We start from the raw sequence: 21,722 nt of genomic DNA, 5'->3' as shown, positions 1-21,722 counted from the left end.
AGATCTAATATATCATATAAAAAATAATATAATCTAATCTCTTCCGCGGGTACTAACTTGCGGTTTGCACCAACCCAACGAGATGCAATTTGTAAACAAGTTGTCGTCGGCATGCCACAAACTCTCTAGAGTGCAACAGTTTGCCGGTGTCAACTCTCAATCATCATCATGTTATTTAGCAAAAGATTATTAAGTGAGTTTTACCTTATTGTAAAAATATGAATTAACTAACTGATTTGTTTATAAATTACTGTTGAAAGTACAGAAACATGATTTTATTTACATATTTCGAATTAAGGGGGGTGGGCTTCAACATGTTCAATAGACACTGTGTCACATACATGTATCTGTGTTATAGGACCTAATAGTGTTTCTGGTACCTATGTCTGTTAATGTTTCAAGAATATTGAAATGACTGAAATATTAACAATGAATTTATTTGAATTCCAACTTTTGGTTTTATACAGAATATGTAGACATGTACATATAAAGATACATATGTACATGATGTATCTGCCATAATCTGGGCTTCATAACATATCATTCCATTGCCCAAATTATTATGAATGCAAAACAACTTGGGCCAGTGACAACTCGTAAAAATTCCTCAAATTTATATTGTTAATTTCATCATTTTACTTTAAAAATATATTCAATCTTCAACAATAGATATAGATGCTTAATTGTCAATATAAATTGTCCAGCGTCCTACATAAATGTATAAATAGAACTTTTCTTCAAAGATGGTCCGAGTTGATGTTTTCGTTGTTTGTATAGTAAATATGGGCATCATTACTCAACCTTTCTTATTTGTGTTATAGACAGCATCACTTCTCTTCAGACAGTCATTATATCATTTATATTTATAAAAACTCCAATTTTATAATTTGTCTTAGTAGTATACGTAGTTGACATTAAAAATGGCCTGAGTTGACTTATCAAATTGACTTTATTATTACGGACTAGGGGAATAGCTCTGGTAGCATGGATGGAGGCGATCACATACGGACACATAAAAACACATCTTCTCCATTTTCTACATTTTAATCAGACAAAGATGACGTCACAAACATAAATACAAAATACTGACAAAAGGGGAACAACTCTCTCTTACATACAGAAACATAATCTGACCATACATATTGATATATAACATTATAGAAGAGTTGACTTATCAAATTGACTATAAAATGTCTGAGTTGACCTATAAAGTATTGATGGTCTGGGTTGTCATTTTTGTAGACCTTCTGAATTCTCTAGGCTGAGTTTTCTTGCACCCAAATGATATTAAAATGTATGAGTCTTTGATAGGATATTTTCAGTTTTGCAGTGATGCCTTCTTACAATATCATAACTCTGAAGCTATTGTTTTATCTTGAGTGTTCCTCTCAACTTTGAGACTTAATTTTGCTCTGAAATCTTCATTGACCATGTTGACTGCTACATGTAGACATTTTACACACATACATTGTACAAATTCTTACCTTTTGTGTGCTTTTTTGGTACAGAAATCTTCTCTGCAACTACATGTATATAGAGAATAATACATGGCAAAATCTGTATCATAATTTGTATCATCCCAAGATACCAATATATATCAGCCAGCATCTGATTGATGATATTGGTCTGCATGTGATACAGATTTTGCCATGTTTTATATGCTTTATCATATATTTCAACAGGAGAGTATATATAGACTGCTTTCTGATCCCTAGCCCCTAGGTTACCTTCAGTTCTACTTTTGTCTTGTTTTTAAAGAACTGCCCAATTACTCATCCCAAGCACCTGGGTTACCTTACTTTTGGCGTGCTGTTGTTTTAAAGATATTTTGTTTATTGAATTTTTATTTGTATGTTTTATATAGTATCTCATTGAATTCTTTTTTATACCCCCGCTTTAAAAAAGGGGGGGTATACTGTTTTACCTCTGTCTGTCAGTCCGTCCGTCAGTCAGTCCGTCCCATGAAACTTTCGTCACATTTTTCTCAGGAACTACACATCCACCCTTTCTGTAATTTGGTATCAACATTTATATATGTCAGCCATACCGTGTGATGCGTTTTCAGATTCATCACGTGACAACTTCCTGTTTACCGAACACTTGTCTGATTTTACACATGATAACCAAGTTAAAAATTTTCGTCACATTTTTCTCAGGAACTACAATACAAGGATTTCTGAAATTTGGTGTCAGGATTTTTATAAGTCAGCTATACCGTGTGATGCGTTTTCAGATTCATCACTCGACAACTTCCTGTTTACCGAACACTTGCATATTTTTACACTATTAATATTATCCACTTGCAGCGGGGGTATCATCAGTGAGCAGTAGCTCGCAGTTTCACTTGTTATAGCTGTATTTCGTTTGTTCGAAATATGAAAACTAACGTTTGTGACGTCACATGCTATACAATGACGTCATTCAATAAATTGTGTCACGCCTGATTGATCATTCATTTAGGACACATTTTGAGGAAAAATATTAAATTAAAACGGAGTTTATGTAAAAATGAGAACAAAAAATGAGTTGGGTGTGAAAAAGGGTGCCATAAAGGGTAGGGGTGTGATAAAGGGTGCGCATCAAAAATGTGCGATATGGATTAAACAGCAGGCTTTTTATCAAATATTCAAAACTACTGTATTTACTACTAAATGTATGATAAATGATATTATTCTGTTCCAAATACTTTTATATTTTTCTGTAACGGACTTTAAAGAAAATTTTTCTTGAATTGTTCTACAAATGTCATTTTGGGCTTTCATAGCTGACTGGGATATGGGTTTTTTCTCATTAATGAAGGCCTATATATTTTTGTTTACTTTGAATTTTTGTATGTCAGTTGATCTCTTCTGGAGAGTTGTCTCATTGGCAGTCATATCACATCTTATTTTTATATAAGCAATTACCACCTACAATGTACATCAAGAAAAGCTTTTACACTACTGCATGATTTCATTTTGACAGTTTTTTTGTTTATTATTTTTGAAAAAGGCATGACATTAATATTTGGTTGAATTATTTGTTCATTCATTTAAATAAATCATGCAAGATCAAAAGTACAAAAGTACATGGACTAACAATTATGATTCAGAAACAAGATTGAGACATTTAATTCGCCTTCTCCACTTGTTTTATAAAGAAATTAAATTTATTTATTTATAAATTTACATATGGGGCTTTCAGTTTATTTTCGACTTAAGAATTTGAATGTCTCATGGGTTTGTATCTTATTTGTTACACAATTATATTTTCTAGTTTTCAACTAAAGAGCAGTTTTTTTTTTAATTTCAGATTTGGAATCTTATGTTATAGAATGTCCAAGCTAAAGTCTGAAAAATTGTTATTGCTAGAAAAACTTATTCAGAGCAGTTCTGACGGTGAAATAACAAATGAACAAAAAGATCTTTTTGTAAATCTTGTAAAAGAGACAAGCCCTAAAAGTCCCAAAATGAAGAAGAAAAGTGCAAATAACCCTGATAGACAGTCACGTCAAAGAGTTAAAATTGTAAGAGAAAATTCACATGAGGTCAAGGACAATAGTCATGGAAAGGTTATTGTTCCCCTGCCAGAAAATGGTCGTAGGTCAAGGTCACGATCAGGAAGTTCTAAATCAAGATCTGATTCCTCTTCAAGCTTTTGGTCTTCTGGATCACAAGATAGAGCAAGATTGGTTAAACCATCCTCAAGATCAAGATCATATTCACGATCAAGTGGGAGTTCTTACTCCAGATCTCGTTCACGCTCACGAACATCTTCTTCATCCTCATCCAGCTCTAGGTCTCGTTCATCATCAGTGGAATATTCAAGAAAGAAAGTACGGGAAAGATCAAAATCACCATCAACCCCCAAATCTCCTGTAAAAGAACCAAGATCCGATTCATTATCATCAACACAAAGTGCCCCTGCTAAAACTACCATAGAAAGACATGTAACGCATGATACTGCGAGTGATTCTGGTCGCAAGGGGAAACGGAAAAAGCTTTTGAAGAGAGGAGAAGTTAGAAAATATCGGTCATTTGATATTAACCCAGATATATTTATTGAAGAGAGAATAAAACAAAAATACAAAGAACTTCATAATTTAATGGCAACTCAGTTTTCTGGTACCCATGCCCAGATGACTCAACAGCAATTTCAACAGATGCACAGTTTAAGGGACCAGTATATTAGTGCCAGTCATGGTTTACCTCCGAGTGGTGTACTGGTTCCCAGAAGTTTACCAGCAAGTATGAGAGTAAAGAGAGGTGCACCACAAGGTCTGACCAAAGTCAGGTCAAGGTCAAGGGACACTTTAACTAGTAAGTAAATTGGAAAAAAATGTATACTGTGAATTCAGAAATTATTTTGGGAGTTAACATGTATATTAACTGTGATTTGGTTATAATCTCATGGCTTCACCTTCATTAAACATGGCAAAATGCTAAGGTTTCTTTTTCATTTCAATTTAATGGTACATGTTTGTGTGTTTTGTTTTTACACATATATAATCAATGATAATACGGTTACCTTACCTGTCAGTAGACTTATATATATAAGTAATAAATTGTTGGCTCTATATATCTTGACACCATTTGGTCTTGAGAAACGATGAGAGTCCAGTGTAAGGGACTCTACATGGCTGGCCTGTGTTAAGAGATAGCACTATCTGTTGCACATAAAAGACACCAATGTAAATTTTGAAAAAGAGCAGGCTAATGCCGCTACAAGGCAGCACTCACACCTGCAAAGTAGAAAGGGATATATATAAGTTGTTATATAACTTGTAACTGTTTCCCAATCCACTATAAATTAATATGTTTTAAACAGGCAACCTACATTTGCGCTGATTTCAAAATGACACGCATTACAATTGCACGGAGAAATGGTATTACGTTTGCACGAATTTACCTGAACATGTAGATACCTGAGGTTTTTTCTACCTGTAATTTGTTTTTTGACTATTCTTTTGAACATAAATTGGTGATCATTTTGAATAAAATACAGCGGCTATCATGGAAAAGAACATTCAAAGAATAAGTATATTATAGGCATAAATAAAACGCAATAAACTTGCAGATGGTACAGTATCTATACGGGAATCATCTATAAATCCGTCCTGGCCTGGTACTTGCAATTGTATTCTAGCGATTTGGGATAGTATTGACGGGAAATTTCACCAGTTTGAAATTTCAGAAATTGTTGACCGATGAACTGGATTTTCTCTTTGTCTGTGCATTTCACAAAGGCTTGGTTATCACTGCTGCGAATTTTGATGTATATGTAAGTAGTCCCCTGAACTTGTTAAATAGTTTCAACAAAAGTGTAGATGACTGGAAGAGTTGAATTAAACTGTTCATTGTAACTGGGACTATTATACTAATTGTAATGGCTATGACAAGAATCTGGTCCCTTGATTGTATATTTTGTTATATCATTGGGCACAGCCGGCCAAGTTGGTGGTGGACAGTAACGTAATTTTCTAATAAGTAGTCAGCAGATTTGTTATTTTTTTCTTAACCATTTTGTTAAGTAAATTTGTTCAAATCAATTTCAGTTTGTATTATAAAAAGTTATGCATTAAATTGTACATATATTTTTGTAAAAATCCGCGAAAATATATTAACTTTTCAATAGGTAAATTTCGTGCAGACGTGGATTTCTTCCACGCAAATGTATGACAAATCCGCGCAAACGTAAGGCTATATTTTAAACTAAGCAATAAATGATATATTTCAATAAGTACCATAACTGATACATGTACATGTACATTTTTAATTTGCAAAACGTATAGGTAATATTTTGAAATAAAACGAGAACTGTAATTGAACTTAACCAACAAAACTGATTGCCAAACACATTATTCACTTACAAAAATGACTAAAAATTAGTTTAAAGTTATATATATTTAAATATGAATAATCCCTTTAACTCTTTTAATGTGTTTGTGCACTTGAACAGGTTAAAGATATTTTAGATATATCAATTTGTTTATTGTATGGAGGCGTTTAAATTGATAACTATATATATAAATGGTTCATATCATTATCTTGGCAAATCATAAACATAAATACATATAAATAAGTTGATTAAGTATCCTTTTGTTTAATATTTTACAACGTTTTAAATTACTGCAGTATGTATATACATGTATTAAGGACATGAATACATTTATGTGGTTAAATTGATATGGCAATGATATATGTTTAAACAAAACAGCAATGCATTTCAATAAGCAACTCCAAATTTTCATTATTCACTAATAAGTTAAAAAATATCAACTATTCTTACCAAATGTAACATGCCCGAAGTTGTCTGTATTATTGGACCTTGATATTATTATTGTATTCAATTATTAGTTGGGAATTCTTCATAAATGTTCCACTTACCCCTCTGAAAAAGAAAAAGAATGCAATTTGTAAGTAAAATTTTTGTCAAAATATAGTCCTCAAACTTCTTAAAGTACTCATGATCATCACTGGAATTTTGAAGTCAGTTTAGGGACTCGTCACTTTTAGCCAAACATTTTACTAGTACAATTGTATTTCGTAAAATACATGTATTATTTCATTTCCCATGACCATGATGACAAAATAGAGCAAGGGAATCACATCAAGTTTTGATTATTTTTAGCTCACCTGGCCCGAAGGGCCAAGTGAGCTTTTCTCATCACTTGGCGTTCGTCGTCTGTCGTCCGCCGTCGTCGTCGTTAACTTTTTACATTTTGAACTTCTTCTAGAGAACCACTGAATGGAATGAAACCAAACATGGCATGAATGTTCCTTATGAGGTGCTGACCAAGTGTTGTTACTTTGTAGCTGATCCATCATCCAAGATGGCTGCCAGCGGGGGGCTTAAGACCCTATGGGAAATGCATACAAAAGTCTTCTTCTAGAGAACCATGCACGGAATTGAATGAAATCAAGCATAGCATGAATAGTCCTTCCCTTATGAGGTGCTGGCCAAGTGTTGTTACTTTGTAGCCAAATTTTTATCTGTTTTTATATGATTTCAAAAACCCAAGTAGAGTCAGGTGAGCGATACAGGCTCTTGAGAGCCTCTAGTTAACTTTTGTCTTAAAATGATGATATATTTAAAATCTTATCTTTTAGAAACTAGTATGTCTATAAAATATATAATTAACAATAGAACAAATTTCCTCAAAAAAAAGGGATGAAAGTAAATCATTATTAAATGAAATTTCAAAAATATTCCTCAAAATGGGTTCATAAATTCATATCTCAAAAAGCATTTCAGTGAAAGCTAAAGTAAGATTTCTGGGTATTCCCAGTTCTTTACCTTTATTTAACATGTAGACCGTTTTAACTGCACTAAGTAAGTAAACTTGTATTGTATATTTAACCTGGTAATCCTTAAAACACACATTCAAAAGGTACATGCATGACAATTTAAATACAGATACATGTAGGTGTAGACAAGTGCCAAGGATTACAAAATGAACCACTTGATCAGTTACAAATTTTGTAAATTTAGATAGATTTTGATGCAATGAATGCATACAGAAATCTAAAGTCTGTGGACACCAAGTAAATAGAAAGTAAAATTCTTAAGTTAAAGAAAACAAGAGGCTCTCAAGAGCCTGAATCGCTCACCTTAATTTTTTTGGTTAAATATCTCATCAATGATTATTTTGGCTTTAAAAAAAAATCATTTTCTCCTATGTTCTATTTTAGCCATAGGAGCTATGTTTCTGACATACAAGGAAATGAAATATAAAATTTATACTAGATACTCTGAAACTCATTTAGCCTAAGTTTGGCTGAAATTGATACAGCAGTTTCAAAGGAGAAGATTTTTTAAAGTAAGTCAACATGATGAACAAATTGTGAAAAAAGTCTTTAAAGGGCAATAACTCCTTAAGGGGTCAATTGACAATTTTGGTCAAATTGACTTATTTGTAGATCTTACTTTGCTTAACATTTTTGTTATTAACAGTTTATCAGTATCTATAATAATATTCAAGATAATAACCAAAATCGCAAAATTTCTTTAAAATCATCAATTCAGGGGCATTATACCTGAAAAACCAGTTACCCAATTCGGCTGAAAATTTCAGGACAAGTAGACCTTGACCTAATAAATACTTCAACTTCTTGTCTTATTTGCTCTAAATGCTGAAGTTTTTGAGATATAAGCCAAAAACTGCATTTTACCCTGTGTTCTATTTTTAGCCATGACGGCCATGTTTTTTGACGAAATAAAAAATAAAGCACAAACTTTATTTTATACACCCTACTGATCATTCAGTTGAAGTTTGGTTGAATTTGGTTTAGTAGTTTTATAGAGGAGAAGATTTTTTAAAGTTAGCAAATATGATGAACAAATTGTGAAAAATTGTCATTAAAGGACAATAACCCCTTAAGGGGTCAATTGACAATTTTGGTCATATTAACTTATTTGTAGATCTTACTTTGCTGATCATTTTTGCTGTTTACAGTTTATCTTTATCTATAATAATATTCAAGATAATGACCAAAAACTGCAAAATTTCCTTAAAATTAACAATTAAGTGGCAGCAACCCAACAATGGTTTGTTTGATTCATCTGAAAATTTCAGGGCTGATAGATCTTGATCTAATGAACATTTTTACCCCATGTCAGATTTGCTCTAAATGCTTTCGTTTTTGAGATATAAGCCAAAAACTGCATTTGACCCCTATGTTCTATTTTAAGTAACAGCGGCCATGTTTTTTGACGGATCAAAAATCGAAGCACACACTTTGTGCAGGATAATCTAAGGAACAATCATGCTAAGTTTCATCCAAATCCATTCAGTAGTTTCAGAGGAGAAGATTTTTTAAAGTTAGCAAATATGATGAACAAATTGTGAAAAATTGTCATTAAAGGACAATAACCCCTTAAGGGGTCAATTGACAATTTTGGTCATATTAACTTATTTGTAGATCTTACTTTGCTGATCATTTTTGCTGTTTACAGTTTATCTTTATCTATAATAATATTCAAGATAATGACCAAAAACTGCAAAATTTCCTTAAAATTACCAATTAAGTGGCAGCAACCCAACAATGGTTTGTTTGATTCATCTGAAAATTTCAGGGCTGATAGATCTTGATCTAATGAACATTTTTACCCCATGTCAGATTTGCTCTAAATGCTTTCGTTTTTGAGATATAAGCCAAAAACTGCATTTGACCCCTATGTTCTATTTTAAGTAACAGCGGCCATGTTTTTTGACGGATCAAAAATCGAAGCACACACTTTGTGCAGGATAATCTAAGGAACAATCATGCTAAGTTTCATCCAAATCCATTCAGTAGTTTCAGAGGAGAAGATTTTTTAAAGTTAGCAAATGTGATGAACAAATTGTGAAAAATTGTCATTAAAGGACAATAACCCCTTAAGGGGTCAATTGACAATTTTGGTCATATTAACTTATTTGTAGATCTTACTTTGCTGATCATTTTTGCTGTTTACAGTTTATCTTTATCTATAATAATATTCAAGATAATGACCAAAAACTGCAAAATTTCCTTAAAATTACCAATTAAGTGGCAGCAACCCAACAATGGTTTGTTTGATTCATCTGAAAATTTCAGGACTGATAGATCTTGACCTAATGAACATTTTTACCCCCATGTCAGATTTGCTCTAAATGCTTTCGTTTTTGAGATATAAGCCAAAAACTGCATTTGACCCCTATGTTCTATTTTAAGTAACGGCGGCCATGTTTTTTGACGGATCAAAAATCGAAGCACACACTTTGTGCAGGATAATCTAAGGAACAATCGTGCTAAGTTTCATTCAAATCCATTCAGTAGTTTCAGAGGAGAAGATGTTTGAAAAATTGTTAACGACGACGACGTCGTCGACGGACGCCAAGTGATGAGAAGAGCTCACATGGCCTTTTAGGCCAGGTGAGCTAAAAATGGCAATGTTCATGTTACAGAAAGCCCATCAAAAGATGAGGAAATAAGACTTTTGACATGCATCAAGTGCAGATGATATCTCTCATAAACAGTCCTTTTCAGGGCCATCAATATTTTACAAAAATGATTCAACCTTTTTTGTACATACAAGAACTTCCATGCCTGTAGCTGTGATACAAATGTATTTTCGAATGTCAACTTGTGTTTGTTACTAAAATAAGTTCAATGATTCAACAAGAGGCTCTCAAGAGCCTGAATCGCTCACCTGGTAAACAATGCCTTCGGCCATGTTTTTTGACGAAATAGAAAATAAAACACAAACTTTATTTTATACACCCTACTGATCATTCAAATGAAGTTTGGTTGAATTTGGTTGAGTAGTTTTAGAGGAGAAGATTTTTTAAAGTTAGCAAATATGATGAACAAATTGTGAAAAAATTGTCATTAAAGGACAATAACCCCTTAAGGGGTCAATTGACAATTTTGGTCATATTTAACTTATTTGTAGATCTTACTTTGCTGATCATTTTTGCTGTTTACAGTTTATCTTTATCTATAATGATATTCAAGATAATGACCAAAAACTGCAAAATTTCCTTAAAATTACCAATTAAGTGGCAGCAACCCAACAATGGTTTGTTTGATTCGTCTGAAAATTTCAGGGCTGATAGATCTTGACCTAATGAACATTTTTACCCCATGTCAGATTTGCTCTAAATGCTTTCGTTTTTGAGATATAAGCCAAAAACTGCATTTGACCCCTATGTTCTATTTAAAGTAAGGGCGGCCATGTTTTTTGACGGATCAAAAATCGAAGCACACACTTTGTGCAGGATAATCTAAGGAACTATCATGCTAAGTTTCATCCAAATCCATTCAGTAGTTTCAGAGGAGAAGATTTTTTAAAGTTAGCAAATATGATGAACAAATTGTGAAAAATTGTCATTAAAGGACATTTACCCCTTAAGGGGTCAATTGACAATTTTGGTCATATTAACCTATTTGTAGATCTTACTGTAACGTTTTCGCTCTGTGTTGCTATAGCGTTTTCGTTACCCTGAAGTGAAACTCTGACCCACTGACAAAACTAGACAATTCGCCAGACAAACTAATACTCGGCAATAAATACTGTTTCAAATGACTGCTCCCTTAGGTTAACTCAACCCTGTAATCCAATAGGTGTATTTAAAGATGCGTTGATTCAGAAGACAGAAATAAATAATTCGTTTAAAGTTAATGATTTAATGAAGTGTTACTATGATCAGTTATATATATATGTAATTCAGACAATTTCAATATTGTATCTCTTTTTACATCAGATCAACACAATAAATAACACTTAAATAGTATGCAAGCTAGTGAGTACTCTGTTCAAGTTCTATATACACATGTATTAAATAAACAATCTTATTTAACAAGTAATTATAGAAATCTCTATAATTATATAAGTTATGTCGACTTCTCAAATGTATAAGATGCCACTCCGGGTTTTACTGTACTTTTTGTGAATATTTGACTTCGTAATATATATGTAAAGAATCGTTAATAATTGCAGTTTCTATACTATTGGTATATCGAGTAAATAATACAAGAATAACTTTAACTGTTACTTTCTCTGAAGAAAAACTATATTGACGTCTTATTGAATAGCGACTTTAAGACTCGAGACTGCGTCGGTGAGTCTCTGTATAAAATATGGAATATTTTATATTTCTGACTTTTCTGTACTTTTCAGTATATAACTTTTTGTACGTCTAATGATCTCTAATCTTTAGAGTCTCTTATAATATAAAATTATAAATCTATGTTTTACATAAAGTCAAACTCTGACAAAATATTTCCTAACCTTTTAAAAGTGCAAGACTCAAGTTGTAAGTTACAGTGAAAAAGGATTTATTATTAGGCTTGTGATTGTAAGCAACCTTTTGCCACGGTAGTCCGATCACGACTAACGCGCTCACTGGTAGTGCAATATATATACAACAAAAAGACTTAAAAGACTTCATATTGACGTCAAAAGCGACTCGAAAGACTCTATTTCAACGTAATATTGCCGTTCACGACAGTGCACTTTGACGGTTTACGGTAAAGCGACTCAAGTAAACATGGCGGACATTACAAGGAAAAAGAGAGACTCTGAGTCTCTAGAAACTTGACCAGGTTAACTAATTCACTCAATATAAATATATATAGAGATTAAAACAACATAATACAATCATCAACAAATATATAAAGGTAGGTCCAGTATAAGGAAATTCTGTATTTACACTGTACAAAAATAAATAGAAAGGCGACTCAGTTTCAGGGAGGACTTGACGTTATTTTTATCTTTGCTCAAGTTACTGTTCATAATAAATATCCAAGATAACTTATTCTTATAAAAAGAAACATATTTAAAAATTTATAAGTATCCAATACGGTTAAACAGAGATTTAATCTGATAAAAAGTGAAAAGGGGGAGGGGACTCAAACTGTTGAACAACGAGGCCGAAATCCGTTACATTACTTTGCTGATCATTTTTGCTGTTTACAGTTTATCTTCATCTATAATAATATTCAAGATAATGACCAAAAACTGCAAAATTTCCTTAAAATTACCAATTAAGTGGCAGCAACCCAACAATGGTTTGTTTGATTCATCTGAAAATTTCTGGGCTGATAGATCTTGACCTAATGAACATTTTTACCTCATGTCAGATTTGCTCTAAATGCTTCCGTTTTTGAGATATAAGCCAAAAACTGCATTTGACCCCTATGTTCTATTTTTAAGTAACGGCGGCCATGTTTTTTGACGGATCAAAAATCGAAGCACACACTTTGTGCAGGATAATCTAAGGAACAATCATTTTAAGTTTCATTCAAATCCATTCAGTAGTTTCAGAGGAGAAGATGTTTGAAAAATTGTTAACGACGACAGACGACGACGTCGACGACGACGTACGCCAAGTGATGAGAAAAGCTCACATTGCCTTTTAGGCCAGGTGAGCTAAATATAAAGTTTCTTTATTACTAATTAGGATTTATGTTACAAGTACATGTGTAGATAAAAGGATAAGGCAAAAAAAACATAATGATATTTAAACAGGTTTTTAAGTAATTATAAGTTTTTGTTTCAGTGTGAAATTTACTGGCTTACAATTATTCACTGTTGAATCTTCTCCACTACATGCAGATTAAAAACTTGTATTTGTTGATCTTCTACTTGACAACATGATGTTAAATGATTTCTATATGCATGATAGATTGAAATATGGATATACCTTGTAAGCAATTATAAAAGCTGATCAACCGACAGTAACTGCAGTTATTTGTACCTTGAACATGTTTGATGCACATAGAAACGAAGTTTTTTTCAATATTGTGCATATGCATATTAAATGAACAGAGATAAGTTTTAAGTACAAAATGAAATAAACCAATATAATATTATATAACATCAGAATAACAAATCGGTTCAACCCACATGAAATTCCCATCTTTTCTTGCCCACATAAATTTACTTTGAACTTTTTTATTTTTAATTCTAGGCGAAAAAAGTAATTGGTGCAAAACTTCTGTAAAAAAAATAGACCTTTATGAAAAATAGATTTAAGATCACTTACAAATTCCAATGATCATTATAAAATTACATTTCAAGAAATATAACTCCTGTAAAAATTGTAACTCAACACTGATTTTTGAATTCACACAAGACAATGCTGATGTAAAGCTATGATATGAATATATATTTCATAACAATCAGGAAAGAGATAAAACTGATAATGCAATTTTCTATTTATTTAACTCCCATTTCAAAGGGGCAAAACTCTCTTTAGAAAAAGTTGATCAGCACAGATTTTTGATTTTGTCCATGGCATTACAGCAATAGACCTTTGATATAAAATTCATTAATACCTGATCATGAAAGAATTGTACATCTGACAGACAATGCTTGATGTACAAAATGTACATGTATATGTTTAAAACTGTGATATAAATTTTATAAATATCTGGCAATAGTTATACTCTTTAGAGCACTTGCATTCAATTTTCTATAGAATATTCATTTCTCATGAAAGTAAATTTATTCCTGTAAAAATAAGTGATTAGCCATGATTTTGGAACTTGCTTGAGACATTAGCTGATATTATAAGTTATATGGTTCGCTACTGACCCCATACGGTTCCATAGAGGGTTAGTAAAATCCATAGGGGGTGAGGACGGAGGCTGAGTCCCCTATGAATTTTATTCACCCTCTATGGATCCGTAGGGGGTCAGTAGTTAACCATATAACAAATTTATCGGACGCTGGACTTTTTCTGCGGCGTTTTGTTGAAAAATAAACAATGAAACACAACAACATTAATAGATGACGTCCCCATTAACGCGTCATGAACCCCATATGAAACTTACTAACCCCATACAGTCTCATAGGGGGTCACCACGTGACGCCATTTAACCAATCACAACGTGATAATTCATCTGTGGTCCGATAAAAAACGTTAGGGAACATACAATTACATGTACACGATACAGGTAAAAATTGAATGATATTTCAAAACAGTTAAATAACTTGTTTTCTCTATGGAAATCTTGATAGTCAAAAGCTGACATTATTAATCAACTTTTATCAACAATATTGCCTTGATATTAAAGGAGCAAGCAATACATAAAATTGCAATTATTTTTCTTCATACATGTATAATTGATAAAGTTTGTTACACTTTAAAGTCAGACTTCCTGACTTGTAAAATGAAATTGCTTTGGTTAAAAAGGTACAAAACTGTAATTGGAAATTCTCAGCACCCTTATTCTTCGCATTTGGTTCGGACATGGTGACAAATACAAATAAAGACTTTAGTAATAACAAATTTCACTTAATTACAAACACAAATCAATATCTGACTCTTTGTAAACAAGTTTTAAATTAATTTGCAGATTTAATGAAGTTGTAAATTATTTATTAATTAAGAGATAGAATTGATTTGTTTATGTGAGATTATCTTATTAACAAATGCTTACATGTATGCTTGGTTAGAAAGTTACTCAAGGGAGATAAATCTGATTTTTTTTCTTAGATCAAATTAAAGAAACAGACATGTGAATATGTACCATACAAAAAATAAGAACACAAAACCAATAGAAAAACAATCTTATTGATAAACGGATAAATTCAACACATATTATTCCAATTATATTATAAGGAACTGTTGAAACACATGAGTTTTGCTTTCTCTCCATACATTTTTGTGGGCCATTTTTTTACTTGTATTTATCTATACAGGTATGACATAAGTATACTGAGTATTTTAGTTTTGGCATCTATAACAAAATCCACATGTAGAGCAAAATGCAAGAATAATCAACTCAGAATTCTATTTCAGGTGATTTTGGTGACGATCACACATACATTAGTGTCCAGCGAGTTCAAAACACATCTGCTGCCAGAGAGGGCAAGGTCATTGTTGATCCTCGTCCAGTTATGATGAAAAAGAAGAAGAAAAAAGTAAAGAAATCAGATTCAAAAACAACACTGAATTCTACTTTGGACAGTACCTCTGATCTCACAGGGTCAAGGACACTTTCTCCAAGATCAAGGTCAGACTACTCTGGGTCAAGAACATTGTCTCCAAGATCAAGGTCTAATGAACCAGAAATACATCACATTAAAGCAAGCAAAAATCCTGATTTAATAAAGTGGTTAAAACAAAAAGACAAAGACCATAGGAAAAAAGAAAAGGAAGAGAGAAAGAAGAAAAGGGAAGAAAGAGAGAAGTTAGTTTTGGAGGCAAATGAAAAGTTTGAACGCAGATTGGAATCTCAGAAAATTGTGAAAAAATGGATTTCAGAAAAAGAAAAAGACTATAGGAAAACTCTCAAGGAGAAAAAACAACACGAAAAAGAGCTTGAATTGCAGGAAAAAATAAGAATTGAATTATCATCACCTACCAGAGGTATAACTGTACGTGCACAGACGGCACCATCACAATGGAAACAAAAGAGTCCTCGTCATTCATATAAAACCAAAAAAAATGGAGAAGCAACAGATAATACAGATAGTACCGCACAGACAGTACAGGACCAGTTGGGGACCTCATCAGAACATCTGAAATTTGATTTAAATGATCAGAAAAGTCATGATCCACTGCCACCTACGTCAAAGTTTATGTATAAAAGACCTGTAGCAGGGAAGATTAAACTGAACATGAGAAATAGACCAATGAGTGCTCAGCCGAAACTACAGTCAACTCGCACGGAGAAAGAACATTGGCAATCAGCAAAGGATGAAAGTGATAAGAACTTGAGACTGACATATGATGACTGGGTTAATACAAAAAGGAAAGAAGATAAAGAAAAAAGAAAACAGGAAAAAATTAGACAGAAAGAAGTTCTTTCTAAATCTGATCCTGAAATAGCCAAACTTGTGCCGGAAGTTGCTAAAAAGAGAATTCATACAATGCTAAATGAAAGAAAATCAATTGATACTGGCATTAAACGGTATGATGCCACTGCAAATAGGTCATTTGGTGGTGGAAGTTTTGATGGGAGCAAATCTCCTAAACCTCCTTCAAAGGCTCATTCTTATAAAATGGCAGATGATAGACCAGGAACTGCAAAAGATAGAACAGTTGAATCTTTAAAAGTATCTGGAAGAATATACCAGAGACCAGGAACAGCGCCTGCTGGTGGGAAAAAAGTTCCTGTTCCCATGAGATCACCATACTCGCCCGTTCCCTCAAGTGCCCCTGCACATGTTGAGGAAATTATGAACAGTGAGGATCAGGCCAATCCATTTGTACTGCCCTTCCCACCAGAACAAGGTGTACCTACACATTTAGCAAACATGCAGAAAAAACTTTTTTCTGAAGAAACTTTGAGAAAAAGTGATCAGATAGAACCTCAAGGAGGTGAAGCATCCAGGGAACTGGTACCTTTAAATGACGATGTTGAACATACCAGTTCGTCAGAAGATATTAAATATGATAATATTAATACTAAGTCACATGACACAAAAATGGAGGACAAAATTGAAAATGATACACAATATGTAAACGGAAATTCTGATGAAAATGCAACGAAAAAGAAAGAAAATGTCGAAGAAACTAATCAACCTTCCCAAACAAAAAAGGAAACACAAAATGTAAATATAGACACACATTTGGATCTTCCAGAAGAATTAGATGATGCAGATATTAAAAATTCAGAAGTGAATAAAAAAGAGCAGACTGTTGGCTATGATGAAGTTGACAGTAATAGAACTGACAATAAGACTGAAGAAAAAAATGAAGAAAATGGAAAAGAAAGACAGGATGACAATGCTTTAAACCAATCTAGTAAACATGTATCTTTTTGTGAAGAACCGGAAGTGTTTGTTAATCAGGAAGAGCCAGAATGGAGCACCGACACAGAAACTCCAGACGAAGATAATTCACGGTACACTACAAAGGAAGATCTGTCCACGTTGATTGATACGTGTGGTCAGTTATTAAATAAGGAATATGGTGAGTCATATAACCAAGGAAACACTGAGGAGAAAGACAGTGATAAAGCATTCCTTACAGAAAGTCTGGATGATGATTTTTAATAATGTATGTTATATTTTTTATGTACATTTTTCTTCTTCCAGACTTTAAGAGTTATTGGCCTAGATAGAGCTAATGTTTAAATGTTGTTTGTACAGAACTTTTTAAGGGTATTTTGGAGACAAGAGAAAGCACTTGGTAAATTTTAACAAGGAAACTTAGTAAAATTCCAAGCCTTATTAAAGTTCCTTTGAATATCATAAACTAATAATTTTTAGCAGAAATAGTTTATAGTTATTCTGTTTAGTTGTTAGGCACATTTCAGATATGAAATTACTATAATTTATTTTGTCTAGTAATTTAATTAGTTACTGTAAAGTTTATGATTAACTTGAATGTAATTCATGTATTTGTCAGTGATGATGTAGACATGATACATGCATGAATGCAGTTAGATTAGTATGAGATTTTGGGTGAGTATTTGATCTCTTGGAGATCACACATACATGTACAAACACATATACATGCAGAGATAGATCCTGAAAGGAGATTAGGTTTATGCAGAGTTAAAATTTGTTATGAATAAAAAAAAATCTGTATAGTAAAGGTTATGGTTATAATGAGGTTAATTCTGAGTTCACTTCAGGTGTAATATAGCATCTACTGGTAGATAATATAATATCCTTTGATGGTTCAATTTTTCATATTTTGTAGGGCTAGAATTTGCTGTCATTGAAGTAAAGTTATCTTGCTTTTGTTAGTAAAAGTGCCTGTTATTGTTATTTCACTTTGCAACAACTTGGAATGTTAATGAATAGTTGGGTGCCCAGGGACCCAGGCCATGTTATAAATTGTTACTAACTGAGGACTGTGCCTTCAATTACAGTTATATTATTTAGTTCTGTCCCAAAATGTGTGTGAAATGCTGTTTCTTGTGGGGATTTTAGTTCAAGGTACATGTAGTAGAAATACATGTATATGTTTTGTGAATGCATTGTTCTGTGATAAAAAAAAAACAACATTAATATTGGTACATGATATGGTAAAAGATTCATACACCCCTGGCCTTGAAGGCATAAAACTTTGCTCAGTGCTCGGAGCACAAAAATCATGCTCGAAACATGAAATCCAGGCCTCACGGTCATAAAACTTTCGAGCATGATTTTTGTTCTCAGACTTGAAAATCAACCAATCAAATTGCTGGATTTCATGTTTCGAGCATGATTTTTGTGCTCTGAGTACTGAGCAAAGTTTTTTTACTTCAACCCCTGGATTTATGTTTTCTTCATTTTGATCATAAAAGTATTGGAAATTTGTGGATAATTGCAATTTAGTGCATGATCCATGTATCTATTCACAGAAACTCGGTTGTTGAGGACAGACATACTCACATAAGTGAACATTGCAAGTTATTTACTAGAGGATTCATGATTTTTTTAATACATGTATATACATATTTTAATTATAAGATTTTTTCTTCTGTAATATGGTTTATAAGTGGGATTGCAGAAACTTATTTTGGAATTTATTTTATGGATTGTTCCACTGTATAATGTGTACCCTTAACTTGGATTGTTCCACTGTATAATGTGTACCCTTAACTTGGATTGTTCCATTGTATAATGTGTACCCTTAACTTGGATTGTTTTATATCATAACATATTTGCCAGATGTAGATAGATATAGAGTGTTTAAATATTATAATATTATAAGTATATGTTATACATAGGTGGTTTTGTATCTGTTTTTGTATTTTTGTAGGAAATCATGAAACATATCATTTATCAATACCTTGCCTAATATAATATTTTTCATCTATTGCATCATAATTGAAAAGACACTTTATTAATTGTTCATACTTATTCATGAAATGTGACTCTTTGGTAGGGTTGTATGAACGCTTAATCATTTGCCAGTTTACTAGTTGATGCAGTGTAATTGTATTAAAAAAAATAATATTAGTGCTATTTTACAATAGATAAATATTATAAGATTATAATGATAAAAATTAATTAAGTTATTTAATAATTGAAATTGCAAATTAAATAAACTTTTTTATTTACCTGAATGTAAGCCTGTCACTATAGATCTAATAGCTGCCACCTCACATTTTAGAGAGTGAATTATATACATGTATTTAAATTTGTTTTAATTTTCATAAGTTACCAGGTAATATAAACCAAAACTAACAAGTCTTATCATCTTTTAAACAGATTGAGGACAAACTGTCTCTAATGTTGTCTTATGTTTTCTTTTTTCCTGGCCTCATCTTAAGGCTAAAAAGCTATTTTATTTTTCCTATATTAATAACTTTTGTTAAAGCTAAGAAAAAACTTTATATGTTACCAAAAACTAACCTAGTAAATCCATTAAATGTTTAATCTCAGCCCCCCCCCCCCCACCTGGGAACAAAATGTGATACTATTAAGGATTTTATGAGGTTGGATACAGTACTTTTTATGTATGCTGTAAAATATTGTGATATATTATTTGTTAACTGATGTACATGTATGAATATAATAGTAATTTATTGTGATAAATATTTTAATCAAATAATGTTTGATTTGCTCATTAATTGTTTTCTTGTTAAGATGTTTGTTTTTTATTAGTTTGAGTTTTATATAGATTTTTATATTTAGTACTAGCCGTCTACAGCTAGGGAGGCATTCCGTCCAGGGACCAGTCTAAAAAAATTTCATGTTTTGTTAATGATTTTAAAAATAAAAGATAGATTATAAATTGTAATAATACTAATATACATTAAAATAATCTAGAAAATATGGTTACACATCCACATGAGAAATGATGCCAATGAAATCCTTAGATTGAATTTTTTTATCACCAGGTAGATGTGAATTTATCAAAACATTTCTGGGGAAAACACTGTGACATATGAATAAGAATATAAACGTATCTATTTGCATCAAATATCATATACCCTTGTTATTTTGCCTTCTGAAGAATTTGGCTTCAATATTCCACCTTGTATTTTTATTTACAAAATCACCTTACGTGTATTTTTTTTTATATCAACCAGTCAGACAAGACCTAGTAAAAAAAAATTATATATAGAAAAAAACAAATTTTAAAAAATTTGGTATTTTGTTTTCAAACTTCTATCAATGAGAATACAATTTTGCATAAATTCACATTAACATTTTTTTAGTTTTTTTTAAATATAATGAAAAACCTATAGAATATAAGACTGATACAATTTAAAACAACTAATATTGTGAAATTTTGATTTATTTTTGCAAAATAAACAGAGCCAATGTAATTTGAATTTTTTTTTTTTGTTTATTTAATGACTGTCAGGTGTAAATATTTAGACTTTTTAGAGTTTTCAAAACTTTTAATATATACATTTGATTAGACACCAATAGTTTTATTATTCAAGCAGTAGAATCTCTGTTTTATAGTAGTCACAGAATGGTATCATTCTACAATGTTAACTTTGTTTCTTTAAATAATATTTCAACAAATATGTCTCAAAATAGTTTATTAGTGCATCTGCTAATTAGTGATTAGGATTATTTCTCCTTTTAATTACCATTTAAAAAAATACAAATAACATCCATTTACATTTATCAAAAAAAAAGCCCCAAAAAAAGGGAGATAATCAAATATACATTCTTCAATAGTACTCTTTTGAAAAGGTTGCTCACAGGTCCTTTCATCCTCCTACTTGGAACCAAAAAATTGTGTGTATAAGTTTATCTTATTTTTGTAAGAATAACAAACATTCAAAGAATTAAAAAAAACTCAGTCATTTTTTATGATAGTATTTGTAGTCCATTATGGTTAGAAACAAAGAGCTTGTTTTAGTCCTGTTTATTCTGTAACCGTCCTTTCAGCCAAAATTAATGTGATAGTTTATACAATAAAAAATCTTATCTGCAGTAGTTGTATTGATACTTGATTCTGTCATTTTTGTAACATGATCATCAATACCGAGACCGAAATCGAACTTGATATAGGGAAAGTAATGTGGGGGCTGTGTTAGTTCACTTCTTTAAACTTTATGTTTTAGAAGGTGGAAGACCTGAATGCTAAATACTGTGTGTTCATATACCTTATGTTACCAAATTTTTGTCTGCCATATGTCCAACTTCCTTAGCCTCATTTTCTTGGTTCAGAGACTGCTTAAAAAGAAAGGATTTTTTTATCATGTGAATTTTTCATTTATAATGAGTAGTAGGATAACTATATTTGGTATACGGGTCCCTTGCAACACCTATATGTCAATCAGATAGGGTCCAACTGACCTTAAGCTCATTTCATGGAACAGTGATCAGTATTTAAGTTACATAATTAGGTCTGTTTCTCAGATACTACA

The 21,722-nt window shown here is 31.9% G+C and overlaps 1 protein-coding gene across 1 annotated transcript; it reads left to right on the top strand.

Moving 5' to 3' along the window:
* The first annotated feature begins 64 nt into the window (after nucleotides 1-64).
* On the top strand, nucleotides 65-21,285 carry LOC143083836 (uncharacterized). Its single transcript, XM_076260217.1, has 3 exons — nucleotides 65-193; nucleotides 3,292-4,298; nucleotides 15,248-21,285. Exons 2-3 carry the CDS (start codon nucleotides 3,314-3,316, stop codon nucleotides 17,446-17,448), a joined length of 3,186 nt encoding a protein of 1,061 aa, XP_076116332.1. The 5' UTR covers nucleotides 65-193; nucleotides 3,292-3,313; the 3' UTR covers nucleotides 17,449-21,285.
* The last annotated feature ends 437 nt before the right edge of the window (nucleotides 21,286-21,722 follow it).

Source organism: Mytilus galloprovincialis, chromosome 7 (genome assembly GCF_965363235.1).
Source record: "Mytilus galloprovincialis chromosome 7, xbMytGall1.hap1.1, whole genome shotgun sequence".
In the NCBI taxonomy this organism is placed as follows: domain Eukaryota; kingdom Metazoa; phylum Mollusca; class Bivalvia; order Mytilida; family Mytilidae; genus Mytilus; species Mytilus galloprovincialis.
This window is presented reverse-complemented; position numbering and strand designations above follow the sequence as displayed.